At 41.2% G+C, this 20146-nt stretch overlaps 1 protein-coding gene across 1 annotated transcript in view; it reads right to left on the bottom strand.

Moving 5' to 3' along the window:
• C11H8orf48 (chromosome 11 C8orf48 homolog) overlaps nucleotides 1-20146 on the bottom strand; it is a 27937-nt gene extending 7791 nt beyond the window's left edge. Inside the window, 7 exon segments of the mRNA XM_064463436.1 lie at nucleotides 4047-4131; nucleotides 5270-5422; nucleotides 7916-8148; nucleotides 14879-15001; nucleotides 17304-17364; nucleotides 17366-17563; nucleotides 19934-20146. Coding sequence (XP_064319506.1) covers nucleotides 4047-4131; nucleotides 5270-5422; nucleotides 7916-8148; nucleotides 14879-15001; nucleotides 17304-17364; nucleotides 17366-17554 — 844 coding nt within the window. The 5' untranslated portion in view covers nucleotides 17555-17563; nucleotides 19934-20146.

The raw sequence follows: 20146 nt of genomic DNA, 5'->3' as shown, positions 1-20146 counted from the left end.
AAAAGGAAGAGCTAGCTAGTTGCGTAAAACCAAGACAAATATTCATAATATTAATATATATTCACAAAATTAAAAAATCATTTTTAAACACGGTGGCATTTGGAATACAACTCTGTTGCAGGCAGTAGAATTTGCACATAGTGTCTAGGTTAGCTCTTATTGAGTAGAGACAATAAAAAGTCATTCTCTGAAAATCATACTGAATGGTAATAAAATTACAATTTGAAGAATGCAAGTGTATTTCAAAATGCTTTAAAAATACATAGCTGGAAGCACTCCGGCTCTTGCTGGAGTCTGTATGTGCGATTTGGAATAGCTGCACTAAAAGCTACCCCTCAGGTTTTTACTGAGGAAGAATCTGGGCGCTGCGTCAGCTAACAATTTCACAGGGGACCACGATCTGTTCCAGAAGTAAAACCTTGTCCTCAGCGCCACCAGTTTGAAATTCTGTCAAGCTCCCAATACGAATAAATGGGTTCAGCTGCTCTGTTAGGAAGCTGATCAAACTGACTATGGTAAAAACACCAAAGTAACTGGCTGTTGCCACACAACACAACCATGACCGGGAGATGGATTTATGAAAAGCCAACGGCCCAAAGGTGGCCTGAAGCATTTCAGTGTTTAGTATAGCTTCAGAGAAAAGATTCAAGATTAATGGAAGGACAACTGGACTGGTGGGACCAGCTCCCACCTGGTTCTAGGCGACCTTGCTCAAGCAGGGGGTTGGACAAGACGACATCCAGAGGTCCCTTCCAACCTCCCCCATTCCGTGATTACATATTGCACAAGTAGCTGGAAATCAGCGTTCAAACATGTTTATCTTTGTTCCCAGTTCACGTCCTGGCAAGTTACTTGCACTAAAACTTTATTCCCATTCAAACACGTGCTAGTAGCCTGTGGTGAATGAGATGGAAGTTCATCCTACAGGAGAAACAAATATGAAGTCCCAGGGCCCAACAGACAGCTAGAAACAAGACTAAAGAATGACTGAGCCTGGAAGGCAGGTTTATTTTTTTTAATAAAGAAAGCCAGGGCAAATGAAAGTGGAAATTAAATCCCTGCAGTCCACAGGAAACTGATTTCAATGATAATTTGAAGAATATTGTTTTATCCAAAGGGTCAGTTATAAAGTAAAATATCACTAAATTGGTTATCAGCATACACATAATATAAAATCATATATACAAAAAACCCTTCTGTATTTGTAGAAGGTTCAGAGCAATAAACTCTACAACATCACCAATCATTCAGAAGATTAAATAACGCAACTATGCGTAGCATGAAGGCCAGAAAGCAAAAGCTCTGAAGTACTTTTAATAGGCAGATTGATTTGTTTCAGTACTACAGCTGCTTACCATATGAATCACCCTTGATCCACCTCGCTCCTTTTATGCCCCAGCAAGCACAAACAAGGGAGCAGATGAATAAATACTTCTTGATCAGAGTTTGAGTGTTTCTTTGGATCAAAAGAAAAATCTACTGCTGAGGAAGGAAGGGAGGGGGAGCTCCCGTGAGGGGAAAAAGGAACAGACATGATCTACGTTTTTTCTCTCTACGTCCTCCATGACAGAATTTTTGGATCTCTAGTCTCAAACACCACAGGATTACAAAATAAATTATTTAGAGACTTAAATCATCCGTTCCATTGTACATCCCTAATAGCTGCTACAAGAAAGCAGAAGACAAACACTCAAACCTCACAGTCATTCTTGATAAAAACCTGAAAGAACTACAGCGAGCAGTAGGCAAACGCATGCAACAGACATAAGCAAAATACGCTTTGATTTTTCAGAGGAGCTATCTGGATTGTCTTTGTAATATTTATGCAAACAAACAAGAACCGTGCAGCCGCTGTGCGAGTACGAATACTATTTTACAGACAACCACTGTCAGATGCCTAACCCAAACAGCTCATAATTCAGTGTATTTACATAAAGGCTTGACGAGGTGCGAAGAAATACTGCAGTATTTCTAGAGAGGATCTATGTTCTGAAAGCAAAAATATCAAAATGTCTTCTTTTACTTATAAAAATAATCAATCTACATTTAGAGTCCTGGGACTCGCTTGCTATGTTTTTCGAAAGGGCTGAAAGCTGTGTCAGTGGCAATAACAAAGTCACGTTTTCAAAGGATTCAATTCCTGAGCACCACTTCTACATCCGACAGCCCTTGTGAGACTTCACCTGGAATAACGGGTGTCCTTTGCCTAGTGTTAAGCAGATTGTGAGAGACTTTGAAAGCTCGAGAGAAACAGGGAGTGTAGTCCAAAGCAAATGAGGAACAGAGATGGAGTATCTAAAAAGGGTTGGAAGATTGGAAGGTAGGAGATTTAAGGGATTTAAACATTTCTAAGGATTATAGAGTAATGGGAAGAAACAAGCAGCAGTTTATTCATTATATAGGTAACTATGTAACATGCAGTGACAATTCCAAAGTTAAAGCCCAGCTTAGGGGAGTACTTTCTATTATAATATAAAATATATAACAAGACTATTAAACCTGCTGTTTACAAGAAACCAGAATAAACTGCCAATGAAGCAGAGACGAACAAGTAGCTTTGAACAACTTAGGGCTGGCGTTATATTTTCACTTGGGGCTTGACCTACTTGGGATCAGCTGCCAGTGAAATCATTCAAGGTAGGTTTTTAAGCACCAAAAGGCAGATATTCGCTAACACAAGTGGGCCTATCTACATTTGCACCCTAGCATTTCTTTTCAGGTTTTCCATTGATTTGTGGGAAATGAAAACAAGAGGCTAATCAGCCCTCAAGCACTCTTACAAACAATATATGGCATACAAAATAACTACATGGGCATAAAGTACAAAACCAACTTCAGCTATACATATTCTTGTCCCAAAAAGGGAAAATAAAATGCAACAGTAAGATTTAATCCTATTTGCTTTGTAAAAAAAACTTCAGTAAGAGTTCATAGATAAGGATATTCCTTCAAGATTTCCATAGCCTTCAGAGATCTCAGTGCACAGAAGCCAGGAAACCGGAGACTGATGAGAGTCGGTAACTTCATGACTCGCACGAGTCCAACGGCCACAGGTCGCTGCACGAGCAATGCAACGAGCTCTTGCTGTCGGCAATGGTCAGAAAGGTGGGCTGCGTTTGTGCCCGCAGATCGGCATACATCCTCTGAGGCTACAATGAGGATGATTTCAGTGTCTAGCCCACCGAGATCCCCAGCATAAAGTCGTTTCAGTCGGCCATGTCCTGAATACCAGTCTTTCACCCAGATGCGTTCTTTGTAAGCTAGTGACTTTGCCATCTTGACAAAAATCACAGAAAACTACAACGAATTCCAAAGTATATTAAAAAAACGGTCAAAAATATTATTTGGCATCTTATTCCAATTGTAATCTATGTTGTTTTTTTCTCTTCCTAGACACCTATCCTATATAGGTTCTATGATTAATTTATTATCATTTCTTGCCCTGTTGGCATCCTCAGTCTTGCTGATTAATTTCTGTTACAGTCTCATTAATTCAGTTCTATAAATACCCCATTTCATTTTACTCCTTTCCATAGTTACTTTGCAACCTTCCTTCCCTCCTCCACCTGGGGCTCTCGCTTTCAATTTAACATGAGACAGCGGGCAAAGATTGAGCTGAAATCCAGTAATTACACCTCCCTGTCCCGAAAAACTGAATCATTTATTTTTCTTATGGATGGAAGCAGCGGCGAGCTGCTCTGAAATCCCACAAGCAATCCCACAAAAAACAATGCTTATTACTTGTCAGATTAATAATAGAAAGTATTGGCTTCCATAATTTGAAAAATGTATATAGTCGGATTACAATATATTACAATATTTGCATTTAGGAAGAATAAAGAGTTGAATCATAACCCAGAGGCCAGCATGCCAGGCATATCTGGTTCCACCTGCAGGAATATTAAACCACCACCCAATTCATCACTGGCAAAACAGGTTACATCCACTATAGTTGGCATTCAGTGCATGACTGCCCTCAGAAGACTCTCCTAGTTCTTTATGTCCTTGAGTTACGTATACTACTCTCAGGCCTTACATTTGCTGACCTTTCAGCCTTTGCCATAAGCTCCTGGAATCCTCTGAAGGTTTGGGACAGCTTCTGAGTGCTTCTCCTATAAGTGTAAGCACATCCTGAAATAAAAAGGAAACATGAAAATTACCTGGGTTTGTATTCCTGCCATTTCGCATGTCCTGTATCACAGGCCTACCACTGGCAGCTACACCCAGTCCTTCAAAAGCAACTAAGTAGGCAGCATCCATCAGCACAGTTTTGCTGGATTTTTAAAGCATCCAGTTTAAAAACTTTCTTGAACACTCTGGCCAGTGATCTGCCCCATAACGCAGGTTTCTTCCCTAAGGAGGGAAAGGAAAAAGCAGCTGGTCTTTTCAGGGAAGCTGGGAGTAAAACAAGAGAAAGTGAAACCTCACTTGAGACTGAAGTTCTCAACTCTTAGGTGTGGGGTGAATGAGAGTCAAAAATCAAGAGACTGGCATTATTATTAGGTAAAAGCAGAATGTGTGGTACAGCGCACCAGTCCCCACCCTGCTCACAGTCAGAGAAAGAGAGATGTCAGAGCTTCAGAGAGCACCACTTATTCATTGCTCAGAAACGGCCTGCTTTCAATCTGACCCCCTTTCAAGAAGCGAGAGAAGAGTTCTTCCTTTAGGAAGATCATACCAAGGAACAGCCACAGAAGACCCAAGGAATTCTGGAAGTTTCAGCTTACACTGCCTACCAACTATCCCAGAGGTATCTCCTAACAACAAAACTCAAATCTTTGTGACAGCAGACACAGACAGAAGACAGCTCTTCCAAGAAGCAACCTCAGTGCATCTGAGAGACCTTAGCCTCCCTAACATGTTGCAGTGTTGTATTTTGAGACCCCTACGCCAAAGGATGAGTAAGGAAGACTAGTATGGGCATAGTTACCTACGACCACATCATTTTGTTATTCACCATTTTGTCTTGGACAGCCCATGAGAAAACAAACTGTGGAGAGATAATCAAGATGTACCCAAAGCAATTCTAGGACGTGCTGGGGAAGACCTTCAGCTTCTACAAATCAGACAAGCTCAAATGGCTTGATCGGTTTGTTAGTCCCAAGCATTTTGTTAGTGCTAAGGAGCCAAATTCTGTTTTGACTTGCATTGCGCTCAGGTCAATCTGATCTCACTGCCATAAATCAGAGGGGAAAGCTGGCTTATGGATTCTTCAGTTACAGTATGTATAAAATGCACCACAACTTTTTTTTCAACTACATTTCCTTACTCTAGAGTAAATCTGTTCTTCCAGCTTCTCTTGGATTAAAGAGCTTTCCATTAGAGTCTTCTTTTGTCTCAGAAAGGTGATCTTGGCTAGCTCTGCTTTCTTCTTCTGACACTCAGGGCACACTGAAGATTCGTGGATTTGAGCTTCTGTCACCTGAAAGACAAGACTTTGATGCAATGAGCAATGTCTGTCCTACCTAGATGGGCACACCATCAAAAACAAACAATAAAAATGCAGATATAGATCCTGCCTGAAGACAAAAATTTGCTTTTGAAGGCAACTGTAAATGATTTCATAATCTTTGTCACGATGTCATCTTGATGAGCCTGTCAATGTTTTCACACTAAATATATTTGCTTTTCCCCTTCCATCACTGATAACTCAGTTTTCATTAGAATCCAGAACCATGGCACTGATCTGTAATATACTATTTCTTCCTGTAACAGGCAAAGTTTCTCTGATGCTTGAGGTTGCATGGACATTACTGACTTCTTCCACAGAAACTGTAACGGTCAAAAAAAACCACAAATGAAGTCATGTGACTGCCAAGCAACACACCGGTGACCTGCCAAGGCCAACTGCAAGGATACAGCTATACTGGCAAAACATTTGTTTTAATTAGTGTAACTCCCTTGCCCCCGGGTGGACGCTCAGTACAAATTACAGTTTTGCCTATGCAAATCTATAAATATTTTGCTAGCGTTAAGTATGTTTAGAGCACCACCAGCCATTAGCTACTCCTGCCTAATGAGTACCTGGCGTTCCAGGACAACAGTCTGTGCATGCTAACCAGCCTTCCACGACAGCAAATACACTAACTCCTGAAGGCTCAGTTAAGTTAAATTAACATGTTTTCCTCTGCGTTTCAAATACTTGATCATCACAACTCAGTAGCAGCAATTGTTAATCAGCAATGATTCCACCATATGTAACTGTCTTGTCTCTCACGAGGCTATAGGAACAGCAGTGCTCCTGCGCCAACAGTATATGTAAGGCCTTAAACACCAACCATAGAGGTTACGATTATCTTTACAAATTCTAAGAAGTAAATAAACTCTGAAGCAATTACTTCAAATATCTATATGCAGCTCTGAGCCAGAACGCAAACAAAATTGCAGTTTCCTTTGTAAGATAAGTAGTGCTACTTATTATTATTATTAATTTCTTTATTATTATTATTATTAATTTATTGTTATTAATTTCTTTGTTAGTTTAGCCACCTTGAAATCTTAAGCATGTTTAATAGCATTGCACAAATCCCAGTATTTGTGAAATGATGAAATATCAATAATTTCATCTGATTTAATTCACACATGTTCCATCTGGTTACATAAACACAAAAAGTTGCTACAAAAGCAGTAGAACCAATCCTAGGAAGTCATGTCTCAAGCCTCTCTGTCTTCTTCCTTGATTTCTTCTCCTCTGCATAAAAATGTTATTACGTGGAGGTAAAGACAGAAGCAAACAGACATAGCGGTCAAAGTTACTCTTCTCAGAAAACATATTACCACACTAAGACAAATAAAGAGGCAGTAAGAATTCTACGAAGTTGGGATGGTGGGTTGGTTAACACTAATACAATAAAAGAATGCAGATTGCTGAAATTTCAAAACACCTTGAACAAACAGGAAGCCTGAAATCATCATCCCGCCAGAACTGGTTATAAAAGTATCACTCCCTCCTCACCTGGCACAGGCTTTGCAGAGGAATGTTATTTATCCTTTTTACTATGCTGTTTGGTGATAAATTAAAGCCAGCAAATGTGATAGAGATAAAACAAGATAAATAACTCATTACTATTCAAAGCTTGTTTTTTGGTTTATCAGAAACACTCTTCCAGATACAGATACTCTGGGCCAGTTCCATACAAAGGATAGACATTTGCCAGGGCCCAGATTTACGAGTAAAGGCACCTGTAGGCAGCGGTCACTATTCAAATTCACACAACCACACACTCAAATCCATCTGCAAGCACAAAGCCAGAACGCAAGTATCAAAGGCTGAAAAAAATACCAGCCTTGAGACTCTTGCGGAGCTGAAGGGAGGAGCTGTGTCAGAACGCCTGTCCTACACTGGGAAAAAACCCGCTGGGCTGGTGAAAAACAACAGCACTTTGAGTTGTTTAAAGATGCTACAGATGCTTCTTCATAAAGGAACTGATGCCACCAAGATTCTACTGCACACGCTTTAATTCTTAACATTGCCTAACTGGGAGTGGGGGGGAGGTTTTGCCTTTGGAATACTTGTAATACTGGAGCCACAAAGCCTCCACAATCAAATGATATGCAGAATACTTCTACAAATAACAGTTGCAAATGTAACCAGAAAACAAGGCTTTTTTCTTCAGTTGACCCAGGTCTTATTGTGGACTGCAACTGAGCCTCATTCAATCACAGAAATCACTATTTTACCACCAGACAATATTTTACAATGATTCGGTTATTTACTAGTAACAGTTCCGCAGCAGTGTCTAACAAAAAGATGAGAAAGGTAAGTCTTGAGATACCAAGCAAAAGCCTCTTTCAGCAGCCTAAGCGTGGCGTCAGTGAGGTCCGCCTGATTGGATCCTTACATTATGGCTTTTTTTCCCGGTGGCGTAGGCAAAAATCTAATCCTAAATCTAAATTCTTTTCTTCCTTGCAGTACCTGTTTAACAGCCTCTCTGATATTTTTCAGGCGGATTCTGTTCATTAGCCCATCAGGAACAACGCAGTTCAAGTCCCTTGTCCCCGGTTTCGTTGCTGTGGATCCATGCTGCAGCTTGCTTGACTTGCCACCATTTGCCTGCTTAGAGATCAGCTGCTGACGCATCTTGCTTATCTGAACAGTGCAAAAAGACCGGAGAGCATCCAGTTCTCCATCTAGTAATTCAGTCATTTCTGTCGGGCATAAATCAACAAGACAAAAGTGTCAATTACTGTATCAGGGAAAGAAGAATTACTGGTCTCCTATCTGTGTGACCTCGTATTATCTATTTAATAAAAAGCCAAACCCAGTGTCAGGCCTAGAGGCAACGACTATAACAACAGCAGTGCAGAATTTAAATAAAAATCTGGATGACAACTGTAGGAACTTGCACACTAAATGTCTCTATCGATAAGTCTCCAAAGAAGGGAGGCGATAAGAACCCTAAAGAATTAGACTACCTAATGATACAGCACAAATATATTAGGAAACCAAGTACTTCAATATTATGACGTTAAACAAACTGAGTTTCAGTGACTGCCTCATACAGATTTAACTTATTCCTGCCCAAAACCACTACTTGCTAAACCAAAATGAATTAATGTTTAACGAGAGCTACTCATCTAGTAACTAAGGAGCAATTCATAAGACACTGAAAAATTAGCAGCAGTATCTATTGAGTAACTCTGGAAAACACCTCAAATATATTCTACAGCCTATAGCTAGGCTTTTTTTTTTTTTTGAGGAAAGGCAATTATATTAGAAAATACTTTCCACTAAAGCTTCAATGATAATCTCCTAAATTCTTTATACAACATTGTTTAAACAATACCTTTCACTCTTTCATCTTCTCTTATCCTTCCCAGTGGCATGTAATCATAAATAAATACTGAGACTACACTCCAGATGGGCAGGTAAGGATGGATTTACAGCTGCACTCACTGCTTAGGGGGAGATTGTCCACAGGCTTAAACACAGCCAATTAATAGACTAGTGAGCCTGAGTAATTGTGTTTCATGCGCATCAAAGTATAACGATGCTGCGTACTACTACATGGCCTTAAGAGATAACACTGTTTTCAACTATTTAAACAGGAGAGTACCTCTCTCCATTTATTACACAGATTTTGTTTTTATGCAACTACTGAAGCACAACTCAACACTTTAATCTGTGTAATTAAAGGAGCAATGAGGAGAGGACAAAACATTACAGTAAGCATTACTACAAGTCTTGCAAATACCTTTGCCTATAGCTGATGCTAACACAGCGTTCCCTTCTCAGGACTCTGCTCTGACAGCCAAAACCAGTCAGACAACTAATAATGACTACACAGGTAAGGTATGGTCCCTTTGTTTTAACTCAAAGTATTCAGAAACAAATTATACATCGCCTAGCTGGAAAGTATGATTATACCATTTAAACAAGCCCTCCATATTGTCTGTTTCACTCGTTTTCAGTGATTAAATTCGGTTTTACTTCTAGACAGGCACTGCATATTTCACTGCATACTTCAGGGTGCTTGTCTGACAGCTAGTGCATTGGCATCTAGTCCCGTGGGGTACCTTGGTGTAGCCACAACACAAATCCTTTAAACACTGAACATGGATGTAAAACTTGGCCTAAATATGCTGCAATGAATTTAGTCTCAAGTACCCAAAATACAGCTGTGGAATTTTGCGAGGAAGCAGAGCATCTCTTCAGAAAAGCAGTCAGTCCGTATCAAGGATAAGAGGATCTATAGCTAAGACGAAGCAAAGCAGGAATGAGTGAGCTTTGCTTTACGGACAACAAGGAGAAGATGTGAAGTGCAACCACCACAGTTCAGAATCAATCATCGTAAAGGAATTTATTCCTCCTTACAAGATATGTATCAAATTGACTAAAGACAAAGACAAAACGATACTTTATAGACAGATGAATAAGAATTAACAATACTTCAAAATACAATTTAACAAAAAAATTTTTCTTGGGTAGGGTCATAAACATTTGAGTGGAAACCACCATTTCAGTCATCAGGTCATTTTCCTTATAGGTGCAATGCAGAATCCTTGCAGAACAGCGTAAATCGTGTGCCACTACTGGGTTTAAATCGCCCTAATAAAATAGTGGCGTATTCACTTATGCTACACATGGAATGAATTAAAAGATTTAAAAGTTACTATTGTGGGGAAAAAAAACCCTAGAACAAAGCATTTACATATTTTGAGTACTCAAACATAGAAATAAAACTCATGGGCTCTGCTGAACACTTGTGACAATTTAATACCAGCCTAATTAATTCATTTAAGCTTCTCCTGACAAATAGAAGTGCATTTTAATTAAGAATTGGTTTCTAACAGTGCATTAACTGTGTGCTGCCATATACCCATCCATTTGCTCATTTGCACCTACAGACATCAGAAGAATCACTAGCAAAGGGAACAGCAATTTTTAAACCTGACTGCACAACCGATTTCAAAAAGTCACTTGTTTAATATTAATTCATGTCTAACAGTAAATAAGCTCAGAAAGAAGAAAAATTATCAAGGATCAAGGACTATAATTTTTACTAAAACAAGAACAAAAAATGATGAGAAAAGCCAGCACACAGTTAAATTCTGAAAAGTTAGTCTTTTAACTGCACAATGATTAGTTACACTTCAGATTTTCTTCCAGGCACGCGAGGTTCGCCTGTCCTTCAGCTGAAAGGACCGAGCTGCGTACAACAAGAGGGACTCTGCACTTGCTTTGGCGGTTGGTTTCATTTCACATGTCTTTCACATATTCCCTCCTTTCCATCTTTGAACCAGACATGCTCGAATGCTCAATCTCCATTTGCGGTGGCAGACTTAAATGTCACTGCCTGTCTGTCTACAGAGATCCCTGCCAGTGCCAATTACTGTTCCACAAGTACATTTTGCTGATGCTTGGCTGCCCCGAATCCTGCATTCCCACACCCTCTTTGTTGGAGGGGAATAAGGCAGGAGCAAGGGACAAGAAGAGCCAAACCAGACACCAGAACAGACGGGAGGTCAGAGCCACGTATCATACAGCAGTAAGGTCACGAACCACAGCACGGTTCCAAAGTAAAGCACAACAAACCGGACCAAGAAGCTGCTCTGATTACAGAAGTGCTCGGTGTGCACCAATGGAGATAAGCTCATCTCCATGTCCATAGTCTAAACCCTGCTTGTGGTTATAACTAAGTGACCTACGCAGAATTTGCTTTCTGTACACAAATGTATCTTTAAGTATGACATTTTAAATCTATGAGTAGAGGGAGAAAATGAAAATCTTTATTGAATTTCCTTTTCTTTTGACATCCAATGTTGATTTAATAGGAAAACAGGCACTTTGTTGCTATTATGCTCTACTAATACACTATTTTAAGAAGAAAAACTGTAAAACGGTAAAGGAGAGAGAATTGTGAAAGGCAGTAACCGACAACTGCTCTTCAGGAAGATTTTAACTCCGCATCTCAAGATAACATCTTCATAATTATCCAAATTGCATTTGTACGATTGAGTGCAGCAGTTCCAATAAACACGCTGAGAGCCCGATCCGCAAACAGAGCGCCTGGAAGATTTGCGCAGGTAACACAGAACTGATACAAACAGTCTGAAATAGCAGGCTATTTATTACAAATAGGAATTTAAAGCAAGTAAAGTTCCTCCAGCATGGTGAAGGATACCCCCAGTTTCCACCAACGTCAGTGAGATGAGACAACGGTAAGAACCTTGCAGAATCCATTCCTTTCAGAAGAAACTCATTCTTTCCCAGTTCCACAAAGTCATTAATGAACTCAATGAACTTTCTTTACAAGCAGGCGTTTTCCATTTAGACGTCGCTGGTTGCAATTTCCCCATCTAGCATATGTTAATACTATTTTACTACAGAATCAGAAGAGGAGTCTGGAATCTCAGGGCCTAGCTGGGTCTGTAGGCATCCCACAACCTCTGCATGTTACCAAGCAGTAAGCTTTGGTGCTGAAAAGCTCAGGAATAGGAAAGAGAGCCAGCATAGACTACTGGATTCCCGCTCCCTTCTCTGAACAGAGCGGTAGGATGTTTTCTCACTTCTTATAAATAGAATATTACTACTTTTAATAAATACTTTTAATAAGCTACTACTACTACTATTTGGTAAGTCAATAATTAAATGCTTGGACATAAAGTGAATATAAACTAGATTTACTCAGAAATACAAGCGGGAAAAAAAATCTGATGCAGAAAAAGAAGCACTTATACTTCCCTTGGTGCACACGTGTCTACGTGCACGTGCCAGCGCCCTTTACCTTAACAGCACAAACTGCAGGTATTTATTTGCCTGTATCTACACCGGCCTTTTTTACTTCTAGATTTCCCATCGTTGACACCACCATCGTAACAACAATGGCTAAACTGGTAATATTGACTGAGCTGTATTTCAGCCACAAAACTGCCTGGTGCTGCTTGAACAGTCCTATGCCTCTAAATAACGTGCATTAACAACTAAAGCTCTCTCCCTTGTGCCAGCAACAGTGCAGTGGTAACACTGCAGAAGCAGAAATGAGCAAAACGTTTAATGCAGACATGTTACAAAGGTGAGAGCAAACTTCTGAATACAGGACAAGTCAGAGCGTTAAAAAGCCCCACTTGAACTTTCAGATACATCAAATCTGAAGAAATGCAGTTCCCTGCAGTAAATTTTAAAGATGACCAATGGTCTTTGGAACAATCTACATGGAACTGGGACGTGAAGTCATTGTGTGATGCGTTTGCCTAAGAGCAGCTAGCTGCTACACTACTGGGGTAGAGGGCCAGAGAAGAGGAAGACAGAAAGACAGCTATGACTATGACAAAAATTTCTCACTGCTCCTGAGGCCAGCATCTTGGTTTTGATTCTTTCAGCCCACAAAGGAAAATATGAAAAATAAGAATCACATTCTAGGGCATTCCAATATGCAAACCAGGATTTACACACACATGCTTAACCCTATCAGTAGTAAGACAATAAAAAGAATTTTTGTTTCATTACCTGAAGACAAATTCAGAAGTACCACACGTGCTCAGTGCATGCATCATTCCTTTTGCTGAATTTACTGAGGAGATTAACTCTGCAGCAATCTAGTTCTAGGTGAGCTCACCTCCTATTGTATTTAAAAAAAAATATCTCCAAGTCGATAAAATAATAAGAGGCTTGGGGGCTACCAGTAAAGAATTATTAAGTCAAAAAGAAGCAGGCATATAGAGATGTCAGTATGCAAAAGTTGCTGTGATTGTTTTGTTTATATATTAATATTTTGCAATAAAAAAATGTAACACATGGCTAAGTACAACTGATGCCGATGAATTTGGGGATAACTTGTCAATCACAGGACAGTGTACTGTGTCTGCATGGAAGAAGCAGAAGTACAAATCTTACTTTGTGCTCTTCATACTGGTAAAGGTCGGAAGCACTGTAACGATGTACCTGAAAAGCACCCCGCTGCTAAGATGACAAGCAATGGGACAGGCAGACAGAAGACAACGCATCACTTCATACATCTCCACATGCTGACAAACAGAACTTGCTACTCAAGACCGAGTGACCACTCTGACTCCACTCACCCATCAAAGCCCATAAAGCAAAGGCAAAGTGTTCCCTCGTGCAGAACTAAAAAAGCTGAAGCTGATTAAGAGGACAGAATCTTCCCAAGTGTAACTTTTAAGGGAAAGCTCTGTAGAGATGGAAAACTTCCTCAACCTTATCCTGTTGTTTACCATTCATTCAGTGAATATGAACTCATCAGGTCCTTTTCAATTTCTCAATGAATCACGTGGTCCCAAGATTCTGATGTATTTTAACACGACTACCTCAGAGGAGCTCGCTGCGAGAAGCCTCGCTACTATAGACAAGATGATCTACATTAACTCTCTTCTCACTTGACTATGTGGCAGTCTTGGAAAACCAGTAATAGAAAGATAAATGCTGAAGATGAGTCAGGAACTTGTAACATTGACTCACTACTGTTGTGAATGAGCTATAACAATTAAGAATAGCCTTAAAATGATCTTAGGTCGTGTTTTCCTCGATATATATGGATGGTTTGAGGATGCTTGTACGCAAATGCAACGCCATGAGGTACCTAAGCAGGAGGATCTCCCTGGTTGAAGTCTTGTAAGTGACCTACAAAACTTCTGAGTTTTTTCACTTCTCATGTACAGACTGAGGAAGATTCCCCTTCAATTTTATTTTTTTTTTGCTCAACTACAGCTTTCTTGCTCTTTTTAAAATTAAAAATAGTATCTCTGACCCACTTCTTAGAAAGACTTAAGCAGGACTTGCTTCCCACCATCTGCTCTCACAGTTGCTTGCATAACTGGTACGCGCAAACAGCATCCTTCCTCCCTCCCTTCCCCTCTCCTCCTCTTTACACTACACCATTGTGTTGGTTAAAGCTGCTCCATTGTTCTTGCCAAAATTGGTGCCCTGCTGCCTCCCTCAGCTTGGGAAAGGAACTAAAACACGGCAAACAAGTAATTCAGTAATTAACACATCTGATTAACAGCGGGAAAAACACTTCATGCAATAAATTCTGAAGTCGTGTTTGCTTTGGAGGGAAGAACCCCACATTCCTCGTACCTGTACAGCTGGAGAGAAATAGAGACAAACTAAACAGTCCAGTAAATTTAACTGCAATCCTCCAAATTTTAAAACGCCCATACATTTTTTTAATGTATTTATCCTGGTCTTGTAATAATGCATCACTAGGATAATGTCACTATCTCAGGAGCATCAAAGCCATATGTTATGGGAGACAAACTGCTTTCTGAGAAAGTATAAAAGAGAAACTTCTTAATTACCTGACTAATTACCTGGCTTAACTTTAACAGCTTGGATATAAAATTTAAGCCTTTTTAAAAGTTTACATCCCCTTTGAAAAGAAACAAGAACTATAATGCCTTCTAAAGTTCCTGAACTCACCAGCATGAGTTTTGATGACAGATTTATCTTGCTTAATGCCAGCTTCTTTGTTTTTTAGACCAATCCATTTTCCCACGACATCTCTTTCTATAGCTGCAGAATCTGCTACTTCAGACGGTTCATCTGCAACAGAAAAAGGTAGGTTTGAACATACATTGTAAAGAAAGCAGGACTGCAGAAAAACAAAGTGGGAGGCAAATAATCCTCCACTCGAATGTGACAGTTCTCCCTGTTGAGGTAAAAGAAACCCCAGGCAAAAGGACTATTACAGATGATATCACTGATTTCAGGGTGAAACGCTGAGCAAGCTTCTGTCCCACAAAGTATCTCACACTGCTCATTTCTGATCACCCCACCGAAATACAATACAGGATACACTGTGAAAAACAGTGACTACTGCTTAGAGCTTGTGGCCACATTCCATTTTATCTGTAACACTAACTTAACCTCAACCCACCTCCTCCCTCATTCAGTCCATCGCTTATTTTCAGCCCTGAATAGGCTCCTCATTTGTGGCAGTACAAGCACTCTTGGGAGCTCTGGTGAACTGTCTCAAGGTATTGATCCGAGTGAAAAATAGTGTGGGGCAGGGAAATGAGAAAAATCTATTCTCCAGCTTGTTCCAGCACAACTCCAGTTCTGCAGAAACTGAGGAAGCAGCAAAGATGTGAAGGCGCATAGCTGGGAAAAGACAAAAGACACACAGGTCTGGAAAGTCACTGCCACTGACAGGAAGACGCACGTGGCGTGGTCCCGGTTCAGAATACTGAGCGCTCTCAGGAAGCACCCAATTTCCTACTCTGTTTTCAGGGTACTAAGAGCAAATTCTGTGGGCTTATACAAGGAAATAATGTGTCCCTATGGGGACACCAGCACGATGGGTTTTCTACAGCTTTTATTATTTATATGTGCTGTTCTCGATGAGATATATACAGCAGAAACCAACAGTTTCCCAAAATATTTTTCTATTAATTATTCCCTAGTTTCTGGTTTAGCTGGTGGTATTCAGAAGACTCTATAATGTTATGAAACATTAAGCCTGTAGGTTAAAAAGTGGTAACACTTATTAAAAAAACCTCTACACACAGAGCAAGGATTCCTCCTAGAACGTACTCCTTGATGCCAGAAATAAGGACTTCAATGGTTAGACATGGAATAATTTTTTAAAAACCTGTTATATCACCAGCAAAAAAAAAAGGTTTATTAAAACCTATCATTTGTAAAAACCAAAACCTTTAAGCAAAACTGATGAATCTATTAGATGCCGTTCAATTATATAAATGTAGCATGAATAAGACACCAAGGCAATGATCATCTCATTCAGATTCTCGAAGCCTACTCGAAAAAAGTAGGTACGAGATACCTACTGATATCCAATGCTATATTCTGTGCTACAGTAAACAGGGTTTACATTTACGTACATACACCCGACAACAAATTTTGCACTGCATCATTGGGATTTCATGCCTAAACAGTATTTAAAGAGGATTCCTAATGATAATGGTGTTGGTTATTACCGCAGAATGGAAGAAAAAAACAGAAAACCCAAAAGCAACCTACAGTAAAATGTTGGATAGATGAGGGACAGGAGGACCGTCTCTACTGGACTTGTCTACAGTAGGAAAAGAAACAACTTGCCAATTTTAAAGTATAGACAAGATTAATTATATATTGGTATATGCCAGTTGATGAAGTTGAACTGAGTAGAATCAGATTACAAGAGTAAGAGCTGATAGAGATCAAAATGTATCTTAAGTCTACACTACTTTTAAAAATATATTACAGGTGTTGTAGCTAATCTTTAAAGCTAGAGTGTTTCTGCACGCTGACAAGCTCGCAAACTAAAAAGAGATTTAAAAAACAATATTCATCTCTTCAAGTACTCACAATACTTACCAGAGCAAACTTGGAGAAAAGGAGAATGTAGAAGGATGACAGAGAAACCCCCAGAGACAGAAGAAAGCCTAACAAGACATGAAGGCAGTTAGCTTATGTCCTGCTCCCTGTTTCTCTAGCGCTCATCTCATGTGCCTCTAAGGTACTATTTAGCCCTCTTCAATATTTCAAGTCCTGGAACTTTCCCTGTGCCCTTAGAAAGGTTATTTTACAGCCCAGCTACTTTTCATACATGGTATCTCAGTCAAGGTACCTTGCAGAATTTTTTTTTTTTCTTTTTAACATGCTGACAGAATTTCAGGATCACAAGGAAGGGTTTCCACGGCCAAACCGTACCCTTCTGCACGCAGCTGTCAGCCAATCCTGAGAGCGCAACTCACAGATGTAGTCGGCACACTACGGTCCTGCGCTTTGCACAGCAGGAACACTGTAAGCAACGTTTACATTTTTATTTCTGCTGATTCAAGTTTCCATTGCAGTGATTTAAAGCTGTGAAAGACAGGTCTCAAGCACGGTAAGCTCTGCATACCTGCGTGACTTTGGCCTGACAACCACAACATGCTTTCCAACGTATCTCACGCAGCAGACCACTCTTAAATCCTCTGTGGAACAACACAATTCGGACGGTTCGCTCTCTCACCACCAGCAGGCTTCCTCCTCCTCACTGCAGAGCTCAAATGTATCTTCTGAATAGTCCAAACCAGAGCTTCTGTAACTCCGGCTCAGTTCCATCCACGACTTCTCACAGTTACCAGAGCTATCTGCTGAGCCAGTCGCCATGGTGCAGCACTGCAAATAAAAACAAAGGCATACAACAGGTTGGATTATATGGGAAATACGACTGGGGTACTTACAGCAATGGGGGACATATGGAGCAATATCACAGCTCAGCTCACACCCAGTTCAGCCACCACAATGGGTGGATGAAATAACTACTTAATCAGTGCACTGGATCAAGACAACGCCCTTCAAAGCACCGCTGCTGATCAAAGTAGCGTATCATTAAGATCCACTGGGTAAGCACACAATAACAATTATCACTGAACATCAGCAATAAGTTCTGAGCCGCATTCCTTTCAAATTTGTACTGAATTACAGTAACACTTGCATAAAATAATTCACAAAAAATTAATTTTTAAAATGGTATTTTTTTGCCTTCAGATTATTAAGCCTCTCACTACACAGAAATGCAAAACCTCCTTGTTCTGCTTAGATTTTGTCTAGAAAATTAAGAAGAAAACATAACAAGCATCAGCCAGCTGATGCTCTCAGATGAGGAGTCATGCTCCCAGTGTGAAAGAAATAAAAATTCTCCAGATTCAAGCTCCAGGAACAAAACAGACCTCAGACAGTAACCTATCACGTAATGGATTTATTTTAAAGCACTGTTCTTATTTAACATTTTTTTATTAGAATGATGTGATACTCCTTCCTTCCTTTGAATTTAGGACCCAAGTAACTTTGTCCTAAATAATTTTGCTCCCATTTCTTCCCTACTCTCATAAAGTCAGGAGAGTGCATGTATGGGCAACATCCCTCCGCAAAGATGCTTGCAGCAGTCACGACCCCTTCATCACAAAATGGGAACCCCAACGTGGTAACAGTAGGTGGACAAAGGCACTTGCTGTCATGCCTGAAATTCAGGTATGCCACCGTACTTGGGGTTTAGGCAACCTCGCCTTAAAGGTGCTGACTTTGGCCATTTCCCTGCTGAATACGCTACGCTGCCTGCTTTACAGGCCACATTACCACCAACGTCTTTCTGTGCACTCTGTGAAGACCCTGTGCCCCTAAAACAAATTCACGACTTCTTTCCCAAGGCTAGACTCCTAAAACCAATCTGCAGTGCCAAATTTCTAGATCCAAAGGTTTTGTTTTAACATGGCCCCAAAGATTAAAGAATGGTTCTGATCTAAGCTTTTTAAATATTAATAAAAACTAAGTAATTCTTTTGTTCATTACACCACCGATTCAGGCCAGAGGTAGGTTATTAAAACCAGGTCTACTGGAGCAATACAATAAGAAATGCAAACAGAGAGCCAGCTAGTTCTCCTGCCCACAGCTGACCCAAGAAGTTGCAGCTGCACAAGCAGCACTTGGATGGTTAAGGAGGGAGAAGATGAATTTCATCAAGTAACACAACTGGTTGACCTAGAAATGCTTCATAATATCAGATATGACTGATATTAGCTAATTTTCACAGTGAAAATAGGTATTTGTGACGAATAAATAACTCAGAAGCCACAAGTATACTTATAAAGGGCAAATAAAACATATTTACAGACAACTTTGAAGTTGCATCTGCAATCATAGAGTTTTTATTCCTCACAGGGCTGAGGTAATACCAGCCTTAACAGATTGGCAGAAAGCAAGCGTAGTGCTTCAGCAAGGGCTCTGCAAAAGAGAAGTCACAGAACTGCCTGAACTCCTTCTGTAAGAATCGCGTTGCCTGACACGCCGTGACAAAACCTTCACTCGCCATGACAGGAGGTGGCTGCGATGCAGCGACGCTGGAAATGGGAAGCGGGTTGGAAGAAAACCCGAGGGAGAGAAGCTCCGTCCTCTCAGTAGGCAAAAACGCGACTGCAACACGCCAGGCTCATGCAAAACCTCCGCTTCCACCACGTAAACCCGATTAAGAAACTGTTCTCCATGCGCTTTCCAGCTAAAGCCCAAAGGCGACAGAGGTGGGGTGTTCTTTTGTTTGTGGGTTGTTGGTGTTTTTTTTTTTTTAATTTTGCCACCCTGCATTTCCAGGCTGAAACCAGGAATTTTTCAAAACTCTTTAACATATACTTTAACTGACAAAATTCCTTTTTAGAAATCCTGACACGGAGCGGCTGCTTGGGCTACCTTTCACCGCCCTGCTACCGCCCTCAGGCCTCCCTGCAACCTCGGAAGCTCGACCCCAGGGCCGCGCCCGTCCGTGTCCCCCACCCCCAGCACAGTCACTCGCTCAGCTGTGACCGACAGTTTCGCTCGCACGGCGAGTGACTTGTCGCACAGAAGGGCCCCCGACCCGTCCCTGCCCTCCTCCGGCTCCCTGCTGCCCCCGAGCCCCCGCGGACCCCCGCCGCCTTCCCTTCCCCTCGGGCAAGGGCGGGCTCTCAGGGGGCGCCCTCCTCCTCTCACACCGCCGCCAGCGCGGGGGCTCCTTACCCCGGCCCCCCGGCAGCCTCACACACCGACCCCGCTCCAGCACCGCAAGGCGCCCCGGGGCGTTGCGCCACCAGCCGCGGCAGCAGGGCGGGAAGGACCGGCGCCGAAGGGACCGGCCCCGCCGGCAGGCCCGGGGGGGGGGGTCACCCTCGCAGCGCTCCCCGCCGCTCCGGGGGGAGGCCGAGGGGAGAGGAGAGGAGCGGAGCGGGGCGG

Source organism: Phalacrocorax carbo, chromosome 11 (genome assembly GCF_963921805.1).
Source record: "Phalacrocorax carbo chromosome 11, bPhaCar2.1, whole genome shotgun sequence".
Taxonomy (NCBI): Eukaryota; Metazoa; Chordata; class Aves; order Suliformes; family Phalacrocoracidae; genus Phalacrocorax; species Phalacrocorax carbo.
Note: the sequence above shows the minus strand (reverse complement) of the source record. Positions and strands in the feature narration are given on the sequence as shown.